We start from the raw sequence: 11,311 nt of genomic DNA, 5'->3' as shown, positions 1-11,311 counted from the left end.
AAGATGAGATATTTTTAGTGATTTAGTGATTTTTTGTTAAGCATATGTTTTTTTTTTTGTGACAACCAATAACACTTATAAAAAATTATAAAAAATATATACTTAGTAAAAAATTATCAAAATTTAAGAATATTAATATCTCATTTTTTAAATTATATTTGTGAAAAATTGTATCAAATTTCAATCTTTAGAGTATTTTTTGAAAAATATATTTTTATTGTTAGATAATGTTGTCTCATTTTTTAGAAATATAATATTGAATAGTCTTAAAGACATTTTTGTCAATAACAAAATTCAAGTACATTTTTGTCAATAACAAAATTATTCGAATATATTTTTAGTAATTTATTCTTTAAAAAAATGACAAAAGATAAATATTTTTATATGTTCTTAAATCTTAACTAAAAAATTAATTCATGTTATTAAAACTTTTTTTTATGTTTGAACTACTTTTTAAAATTAAAATAAAAAATAATTCAATACTATATCAGTTTCAAAGTATGTCATCTTTAGATAGGGTGTCTTTTTCTTTTGAAAGTTATTAAGTTGAGATTAACCCTAATCGATTTAAAATATGGGTTAATTGAAGAAATGTCCTTAATTTATGTTTTAGGTTATTTACAAAGATAAAACTCTCAAAGTGACTTGATAAAAGTCATAAAACTCTTAATTTATGTTTTATGATGGAGGATATAAATTATAAATAGATAGATAATGAGAATTTTTTTATATTTAAGTTATAATTTATTTATATAAAATTATAAATTATATTCATATTATTTGTATCAACTCGTGAACTCGAAGTCGAAATAACTCAGCAAGTTTTTGTTAAATTAAATTTTTTTTATAAATACACTCAATTATTAACGAGTTGAATTATAAATCAAACTTAATTTTTATAAGTCGAGTTTAAATTTGACCTGACTCATTTTAGTTCGGCTCACTTCTAGGTCCCAGCCTCTATGATTCGAACCATAAGGGGATGATAATACCACCCGAACTTGCGAGTACGGGGTGCTCACTCTGCCCCAACCCACTCGGGGCGGGTAATTATCCTTCCCGCACCGGAAGCTAGTTTTTTGTGGGATGGGTTTTTGTGCGGGGCGGGGTCGGGTCGGGTTTGGATAATACCCACCCCGGTGTATATATAATATATAATTTTAACATATAATATGTGTAATATATGTAAAATAATTAGTAAAATGATTGATAATATTATATCATATTTAAAATTTTACTTTAATTTATGTGATGTATATGATTATGGTTATATAAATTTTAAAATTTTATTTTATTTATTGAATTTTAATAATTTTGGGACAGGTCAGAGCAGATATCCACGGAACGGATTAAGGTTCAACTTTTTACTACTCGCGGATAATAGCGAGCGGATTCTATGCAAATTATTGTAAAGTGAAACAGGATCGGATAGAGTAAAAATCTGCCCTTATCCACATCGTTGCCATCCCTAAAACATGCAGTTTGAAATTTTTTTTTTCTTCGTCATCAAGTAGTTGCTACTCTTTTTTTTGGTATTAAAATGGGGTGATTGTCCAAAAAAGAAAAAGCTAAGTACAAACTACTCGGGATAAAAAACTAAGTACTTGCCAATGAGTCATAGCTCACACGGCATTCCGTCCCTTCTCCATCTCAAAAGTCTCGGGTTCGAGTCCTGCCAACTGCAGCCGAAAAGAAAAAATTGGTAAATATGAGAGGAGTGTGTGGATGTGTATTGTGTACTTAAAATTAGGAGTTGTCTAATCCATTAGCCTACCTAAAATTAGGAATTGTCTAATCTATTGATAAAAAAAAAAAAAAAAAAAACTTAGTACTTGAAACTATTTCTATTAGTTTATTATTATTATAGAGAGTACACGGATAGATTGACAAAACTAATAGAGCAGTCAACAAAAAAAACAAAGAAAAACTCAGGGCAAAAGGGCAATGAGTTTCTTCATTTTTGTCGAACATGAAATAGGCTTGAATAATTAATTTTATTTTCTGGACGTAACAACAAAAGCCCAGAGCAAACCACAAAAAACTCTCTATTCCCCTGTAACCACTTTTAAATTCGGCAAATTCTTGCCAATGAACCTCATCTCAAATAGCATATCTCTTCCTCTTCATTTCAAAAGTCTTGGATTCAAACTCTAGAAATTATAATTGAAGAAAAATATGGTAAAAAGTGTGAGAAGTGTGTAAATGTATTGTATACTTAAAATTAGGGGTTGTCCAATTCAATGACCCAAAAAAAAAAAATCGGCAAATTTGTTAGTATACATTATCTAAAAAGTAAAAACATCTATATATATAAATTTGTATTGGATAAATTTCTAATTCTAACGAACTATAATTTAAATAGTATAGTCTTTTCATCTTTATTTAAATATTTCGAATTCGAGTCTCATTTTTAATTTAAAAAAAAGACCACTTGAACTGTAGAATTATCGACATAATTCTTGTGATAGTGATAAGACACCTTTTATAACTTTAGAATTGTTAATAATCATTATTCAGACAAATTATTTTTATTTTTCGTTAGATTTATTTTCACTTATGTCTTTTTTTTTAGGGATCAAGATGAATAAATAAATTCACCAATTATTTTATGTGAAAAAAAAAACTTTTTAAATACAGGAATAATCTAATTCTATATGGTGATACTTCTACAACTACTACCACTACTAATGATTTTCACAGCAATATATACTTATTATTAATATTTATAATATTTATAATATTAATAATAATCATAAATATTACTACTTTAACAATAACAATTTTAATAATAGTACAGATAACAAAATTTATAACAACCCTAATAATAATAATAATAATAATAATAATAATAATAATAATACTTAAAAGATAAATTACATTATTCATATTATTAACATTATGATTTAGTAATTGTTTACGATAATAATTAATCTAAAAGAAATAAATTATGCTGTCTAATCTACTAATAAGTATCATTGTTCTAAGGTGAATTTGTATTAGTACCATATGTATCAGCGTTATGTTATTGGATGTGTTGAGATTAAAAAAAAAAAGTGTCAACATTAATTAAGTATGTGCAATTGTATAATAATATGGGCCCTCAAAGTGATTTATGGCATGGATGCTTTTATTGGGTTTGGGAAAGTATGAAAAATCTAAAGTCCGTATTTTAGAGAGTAGTTAGTTATTGTTCTCTTTGGGTCTTGGCCCTTTAATTTCACTGGAAAAAAATAGAGTCTTCACTTTCTTGCTGGTTTTATTCGTTTGAACCGAAAGCTCGTCAATGAGCCATAACTCACACGGCATTTCGCCTTCTCCCCATCTCAAAGGTCTCGGATTCGAGTTTTACTAGCTACAACCGAGAAGCAAAAAAAAAAAAAAATTGGTAAGTATGTGAGGAGTGTGTGAGTCAGTGGGTGTGTATTATGTACCTAAAATTAGAGGTTGTCCAATCCATTAGGATACCTAAAATTGAAAGTTATCCAATTTACCAACCAAAAAAAAAAAAAAACAAACCGAAAGCTCTATTAGCCGTTGACTAATTTACTATGGAGTAGTGGTTGTAGTTGTAACATGAACTACTATATAGAACTAGATCATTTTTCCATTAAAAAAAAATTTACACAAAATAATTTGAGTCCGTTTACCCATCTTAATCTCACAAAAAAATATAAGTGAGAACAAATCCAACCAAAAAAAAATTCAGCTTGCTAATTAGTCTTAATAATAGTCATTAACAATTCTAAAGTTATAAAAGCGTCTTACCATTATCATAAGAATCACGCTGTTAATTTTGAGGTTCTCGTAGTCTTTGTCTTCTACAAGGGACCGTTGTCGTACAAGAAATTTATCCAATACAAATCTACATATGTAGATATTTTTAGACAATCTACACCTAAAAATTGACTTTCAAATTAAATTAGATAAAATTTCATACACTGAAACGAACTGGGACGTGAACACCAAAGAGAATAGGGACGCAAAGAAAATAAATACGCACTACTTAGTTAAGAGATGAACTCCATGAATAATTAATTATTTGAGTTAAGTAAGATTTAGTCTTAGGTTTAATTTGTAGAATCTTCACTAACTCATTTCTCTCATTCAAAATCTTAGTTTAGCGCGATAGTTTTTATACTTTGCAACGAGTGTATTTGAGTTCAAAATTTTGTTAGTATTAACTACCAAATAATAGATAGAATCCTTAATATTATATGTATAAGTGTGACATAAAATAAACTTATAATATTTAACATTAAAAACTATCCAATCTATCTAACTAAAAAAATGTATTTTATATAGCCTTCGTCATTGATGCATCTCCTCTACCTCCAACACTGATAAAACAATGTGACAATTCAAATAAAATACCAATTAGTTTGCATATATAAGGTGTAGATGATATATTTCCATAAATAAAGTAGTGATGAAACAACTGAAACTTAAAATATCATAGAAATCGGAAAAATAAAGCTGTAATCAAAGTTTCCTAATATTTGTGAAACAAGTTATGCAATAATTCATGTTTTGAAGCGTTACTAAGTCACTTTAAGAACTTTATAATGGTGAATAACGAGTTAATAATCAAAATCGTCTCTAAAAGATACTTCGATCTCCATTTCAGTTTTCGAAAGATAAAGTTAATCAAAATAATCCATGAAAGATATGCGAGTTAATCGCGTTCGTCCTTCCATCATCTCCTTCGCTGAATTGGCTAACGTTTGCTGACGTGTGACGTTAACTGCTACCGTGGCAGATCAAGGAAAACGACGCAGTTTTGATTGAATGCCCTCCTAGCCCTAATGCGTCGTCGTTTTGGGTCTAGAAGAGATTCAAAACGTTGCAAAGTCTCACCCCATCTCATAACAACTATCTCTTTATGTTTGGCTCCAAAATGTTTCGTCTCCCTCAAGCTATGTCCTAAGCCTTTCACCTTGCATTTGAACCACGCCATCAACCTCTGTCAGTGTTGGTTGACAATTAAAGCAGAGTAGGTATTGCTACTGAAAACAGAGTTCATCGTCTCTTGGAGCAACATTGATTGCGGAAGAAGCAATCGCGATGGTTAGAGGTAAGGATGAAAGCTTTTTTATAGGACTAGTTCAGACTTAGGTCCTCTCCTAAACCTACTGCAGCTGCACCAGTGGCTAACTCTGTTGAGACAATCAAGGAGACTAGTTCAGCCACTGCTAAAAAGCTGGTCAACTTTATGACCTTCGTGCCTACTCCAGGCTTCAAGCTCCCAAGAAAGACTGATAAATGACTTTGATTAGAAAGAAATGTATTCTGCTTGACTTTTTTTTTTGTTGTGTGGAAGTACTTTATGTTTTTTGCACAGGGCAATTGAAGTTTCATTATAAACACTGTGGTTATCTGTGTAATTGAAAGTTGTATTTTGTCCTTTTATTTTGGTCTAACCTTCTTTTTAGGTTTGTATCCTCATGTAAAATCTTATAAATTTGCTGTGGTATTTATCTTTAAGATAATTTGACATTTAGCCTTCTATGGCAACATAATGCTTAGGAGTAATTTGACTACTGATTATGTTCATGGCTTAATATATCTTATTGTAACAGTGATTCTGATTAATTTGGAACATTTGATGGATAGTTTGGTCTTAATCTTAAAAAACTAAATGCAAACATCTATATTCAATCAATGCATTCAATTCACTACACTATGACATATCAACAGAATTTGGTTTATTTGGAACTACATAACAAACAACAAAGGATCACATTAATGACAACTACCACAAACATAAAAATTATTAGTAGTTTCAATGCTTTAACTTCAGCTTCCAAACTGTCCAGTCTCTATGCCACCTTCAACCTGCATTCATCATAGTCACTTTCGACCTGCAAATCAGTCCCATAATTTTTCTTTGTTTCACCTTCAGCCACCCCTTGATAGTCATCATCATCGACCCACTTAAAGTAATTGCAATGACTGCCCTTCTGCAAATTCAAAAATCAGAAAACAAAAAATTGAAAAATACCCAACAACACAAAACAAGATAGAAAACCTTTAGCTTTTTCTACAACACTCACCCGGTACCTTGGACATGCATGGAATAGTCTATCTGGGTTATCTACTGTCCCAGATTTTTTTTTATCACAGCCTTCAACCCACAGAAACATGATTCCTTGTGAGTTTTCCTCCTGGTTCGCATTGAAGCGCTGGAACCATTACTGCCGTTCGACGGAAACGACACACCACCGCTACGACCTCCATTTCCTGCCTCCATCCTCGCCACAAACCAGCAATTTCAAGGTCTACCCAGGCATATGGCCCTTTGATTGTTGAACGCGACTTATTTATCGTCGAATTTATGATTAAGATTCAAATACTAAGGGACTGATTTGAACTGTTTTAATATAGTTACCTTCTCAGCAATAGCAGGGCACACGTAGGTGTCTGCCACGGTGGCAGTTAACGTCACACGCCAGTAAACGTTAGCTAACTCAGCGAAGGAGATGACGGAAAGACAAACATGATTAACTCGCATATCTTTTGGGACTATTTTGATTAACTTTATCTTTTGGAGACTGAAATGAAAATTAAAGTATCTTTCGGAGACGATTTTGACTATTAACTCGGTGAATAACCTAAAAGTCTAAAACATAACCTAAGGACATTTACGTCTTATCCAAAATTGGTTAACGAACTATTATGTGAACGGAACTTTCTTATAGTGTTAACTGTTAACTAGAAATAGTCCAATTACTCAATTAGCCTCAATTGCACCGGAAAAGAAGGATGGGGTGGTTGAGCTCTTACGCCGGTGCAGTCGCACTAGCTCTTGCTCCCACAATCGCTCCTTCTTTTCACTCCACACACACTCTTTTCTTCCAACAATTCCCAAACCCTCTCTTCAAATGCCACACCTTTTCAACTCTCTCTCTTACTTATCGCAAGCTGTTGCTGGCTCCTCCGTGCCACGCGCTACGCGCTGCTGCACAACCGTCAAGGGATGATTATGATGATTCTGATTTCGTGGTTGTCAATTTCTACCATTTTGTGTTTATCAAAGATCCTCAAGCTGAGGTCACTAAACACCTTTCGTTCTTGGAGGTTCCATTTCATTTCCTTTTCTTCTTATTGTTACTATTATTTTTCTCTTTTACATTGTTTAAACCGCTTTAGTTTTATCTTAAATTGGAACATAGAAAATGTAGAATAATGATTAGCAGCACGATACACAATGTATTAGTTAATAATGATGAGAAACGCAGCATGAAATTTCTAGTTATTTAGTTTTAGTCCCAAAATTCATTGTAAGTCTGTTGACAGGGTCTCAATCTTGACATCAATGGAAGAGTTTATTTGAATGAACAAGGGATTAATGCGCAGGTTAGTTTTAATGCTTTATTTTACACAAATGCTGCTCTGTGCTTACTAATTTCTTCCAAGGGTTAAATTTTTCTTTTTGTTTCCTCACCAATGAACTTTGGCTGTCTCTTTTGAAAGCGGGGCTTTATTCGTCTATATGGAGGGACCGAGGGATTGATATGAGGATTTAAAAAGTTTTTAGGGACTGTATGTCTTTATTGAATAACAATAGAGACTGATTTGTGTAACTGCTTACCAAAATTTGAGGTAAGGATTGATTTCTCTAACAAAATAAAAAGTTAAGGACTGATTTGGTGATTAAATTTGTTGAGGATTAAATTGTTCGACTAAAATTTTCTTGGGAAGTGATTTGGGATATTACTCTTTTCTTTCTGTTTCCTCATCAATGAACTTTGGGTGCCCCTTTTGAAAGTGGAGCTTTACCACATTTTGGGTCTATCTCTTTTCATACAATTGTTTGAGCTATTTTATTGATTGAAAATACATGCGATGGTTCTAACTATGTTGCACCATAAAAATTTAGTTGGCTTATTTCAGTGTTTACACAGTACCCATTAGGCTTCCTTCAGTGTAACAGAGTCTGAGTATGTCATTCAATTCCACTGATGTAATATGATTACAGTTTAGTGGACCATCAAAAGATGCACTGAAATATGTCAACTGGTTGAGAGAGGATAAGAGGTTTTCAGATATCCTGGTTCAGATATCTCCATCACAAAATGGACATGCCTTTCCAAAATTGAAGTTGCGGTATAAGCCCTCATTAGTACAGGTAAGGGGATATATGCACTGCATAGAAATTTTCTTACAGTTTAAACTCATATTTGTGTTACCATTTATTTTATGCAAGTATCATTGATTTTTTCTTTTTCATTTTATTATTATTGTTTTGAAATCTCATCTACTTGGGGTTTCCCTGTGTTGAAGCTTTAAAACAACTCTGTATGCTTCTCTTCCCCAAGTGTCCCTATGTTTGGGATGAGTTAGGTGGCAGTGGTTTTAAAACACTACTATCAACTTATGACTTCTCATTTGTTTACAGGTTGAAGGTGGCGTATCACATCTTCCATTGCTTGATCCTTCAATGCGGGCAATACCTTTAGAACCTTCAGAATGGAGAAATAGATTGGAACCAACCAATAAAAATGATCTTACATCAAAAGAATATCTAAAGAGGAATTACATTCTATTGGATGTAAGAAATGGTACGGTTCTACAGCACTTTGATGAGTATACCTGTATTTCTCATTGGAATTTTTAACTACCTGTATTTGCCATTCTTTACATACTATCTGAAATATTTATAGTTTTTATGGTTATATTTTTGAGGATGAATAAATTAGTGCTGTTAATCAGGTTATGAGTGGGATATTGGACATTTTAATGGGGCCCAACGACCTAATGTGGACTGCTTTAGGAGTACTTCATTTGGTATGTCTCAACAAGAGGTAGGATCATTATTTGATGTCCTAATCACCTAATGTCAATGATTTAGTATTGATATGTTATCATGGTATAAGAGTTTTTTATTCATTAATCAGAGAAATAATATAATTTTTCTTTCCTAAGCTTTATCTAGCATAGTTCAAATTCATAAAATCTTTTTGTGCTAAGAGTTTGTGATTTGATTAGAACTGGATTAGAATCACTCACGAATACGATAGGGATTGAGGTACATTCACCTCACTGAATCAACATCAAGGTAATGTTCAAAACATGATGGAAATATTAAATGAATATAAAACATTATAGGACAAATATTACCACCCTCTCTTAATTGACAACCTTTTTCAGTCTCATAGGTTCAGGTCCATAAATAAAAAATTGTCACATAACCGTTGTCGGACTGATCTATGCTGTACTAACTACTGAGTTGAATTTTAGCTCTACATCCTCAGTGTAATAAACAGTTGAGGGCAGTATATAAATGCTGGGAAATGTATCTAAGGTAGCTTAACCAGTTGGTATCATATGAAGCACTGGTTAAAACTTAAAAGGTTTCTATATCTATCTGTCCATTGATACGTATTAATGTAATACACTTTCATATGCCTCTTTCAGATCTCTGCATCAGATCCTTTATCAAATGTAGATAAAGAAAACACAAACATATTGATGTATTGCACTGGAGGGATTCGCTGTGATGTATATTCTACAATACTAAGGTAATTATTATTTCATAGTTTCTATTCTTAATGTGCTTCTTTTTCAATATTTTTAACCTTTTATACGCACAATTTTTCCGCCTTTTTTTTGTGTGGAACAATTCTTCCGCTTTGGTATCCCTCTTTATACAATTCTACCTCTTTATACTAGTAATAGTATGTGAGCCCTGCCTGCTATATCTCCTTTGGATTAGGAAAACAATTTTACTTACGAAATTGATATTTCATCTTTGTTTCCCCATCTTTTCATGTTAATTTCGGCCTTTTGGTTTGATGCTGTTTGGCAGGCAGCAAGGATTTCAGAATTTGTATACCTTGAAAGGAGGTGTTTCTCACTATTTAAAGAATGAAGGTCCTGCAAAATGGGTAGGAAACTTATTTGTATTTGACTCTCGTCTCTCTCTCCCTCCGTCTGTGTACTATCCCCAGGCCACAACTGAAGCAGACATGACCCAAATTTCTGGAGTTGATAAGTTTGCAAAATGCTACCTATGTAGTTCAGAAGTCAGCGAATTGAGACACAGGAATTGTGCAAATCTTGACTGTAATTTGCTGTTTTTGTAAGACTCCTCTTTAACACAGCATTAGCCTGCCATTTTCCTTTGGTTGTTTATGTTTTACCTTCAATTCAAAATACAACTCATCCATGTTTAAGAATTTTAACCTTTTCTGTTGCAGATGCTGCAGTCAATGTGTAAAGGACCTAAGGGGATGTTGTTGTTTGAGTTGCACTACTGCCCCGCGGCTTAGACCTGTTCTAATCGGAGATTCGAGATACAAAAAGTGGCACATTTATCGCGATATGGATTTGCAACACAGCATGAAAATTTCAGCTTGAATAGACATTTTTTTTATTAACCACAGCAGCATGCCATCATATAATTTCATAAGGCCAGTTATCTGGTGAGGATTTCTCGGCACTTCTATCTAGTTTCTCTTTATTCTTATTTAATTTGGTAATCTAGTAGGAACAACGCAAGTTAAACCAGTCAATATATTATGTGTATTTATCTGTTTTACCTCTTTTATTTTTTTCTTTTTACAGGATTATAACTGTTTATGAAGCGTGCAGTGAAAAGCCATACTGCAGTAAGCTAATGTTGTAACATTATTGAAATTTAACCATGTAAGTATTCAACGGAATTTTGTTCATGTAAACGTGCTCTATTTTTGCTCAATCAAGTTAGTCTTTACAAAGTTTCCAATTCGTTGTGCGATCTTTTTTAGCGTTGGACAGTTTTAAATCCCCCAGAATAAACCATTTTCTGGGTTATTTTCATTTGCAATGAAAATAAAACTATACTTCATTTACAGAAAGTAATTATAGAAAATGAAAATGAAAACCTAAAACCTAAATCCTACGACGATCAACATGCCAGTACTATCGTATATCCTTGTACTCATTGGTCGCTTCCTTACGTCCTATTTAGATGGAAAATTAAATGAACCACTGCATGATATAAAAGGATCTTAGTATTATTCTAGAAAAGATAATTTCTCAATTCCTAGACATTAACTTGAAACACTAGAAGTTAATTTGAGCATTGAAAATGGTCTCTTGTTTGCTGATAGGTTGTTACATATATATTACGGAATTTGAATCTCTAATAATTATTTAAGGACAGATGATAAGACGGAATTTAAATTTTTAATAATTATTTAAACAGATAGGTAAACTAATGTCTGAGTTTGATTAGTGTCTTTGAGACACATAAATACATACACAAATATATAAAGATATATAGACATAAAGATACACAAATTTAGTAATGTGTTTGATAATAATGTACAAG

General features: G+C 32.1%; 1 protein-coding gene across 1 annotated transcript; it reads left to right on the top strand.

The window, feature by feature from the left end:
- The first annotated feature begins 6,691 nt into the window (after positions 1-6,691).
- Positions 6,692-10,715, top strand: LOC107614116 (Rhodanese/Cell cycle control phosphatase superfamily protein). Its single transcript, XM_088495957.1, has 9 exons — positions 6,692-7,074; positions 7,294-7,353; positions 7,976-8,125; positions 8,396-8,558; positions 8,710-8,801; positions 9,415-9,518; positions 9,806-10,078; positions 10,197-10,421; positions 10,564-10,715. The coding sequence occupies exons 1-8, from the start codon at positions 6,760-6,762 to the stop codon at positions 10,354-10,356; spliced, it is 1,317 nt and encodes a 438-aa protein (XP_088352083.1). The 5' UTR covers positions 6,692-6,759; the 3' UTR covers positions 10,357-10,421; positions 10,564-10,715.
- Positions 10,716-11,311: the final 596 nt, after the last annotated feature.

The sequence above is a fragment of the Arachis ipaensis genome, chromosome B8 (genome assembly GCF_059453495.1).
Source record: "Arachis ipaensis isolate K30076 ecotype BB chromosome B8, ASM5945349v1, whole genome shotgun sequence".
Taxonomy (NCBI): Eukaryota; Viridiplantae; Streptophyta; class Magnoliopsida; order Fabales; family Fabaceae; genus Arachis; species Arachis ipaensis.
This window is presented reverse-complemented; position numbering and strand designations above follow the sequence as displayed.

What these genes read in the sequence shown, in the direction of transcription:
- LOC107614116 (XM_088495957.1), top strand. Translation starts at nt 6,760, where the DNA reads ATGGGGTGGTTGAGCTCTTACGCCGGTGCAGTCGCACTAGCTCTTGCT. An exon ending in TCTATTGGATGTAAGAAATG is followed by an intron (nt 8,559 to 8,709) that starts GTACGGTTCTAC and finishes GCTGTTAATCAG; the next exon opens with GTTATGAGTGGGATATTGGA. An exon ending in GACTGTAATTTGCTGTTTTT is followed by an intron (nt 10,079 to 10,196) that starts GTAAGACTCCTC and finishes TTTCTGTTGCAG; the next exon opens with ATGCTGCAGTCAATGTGTAA.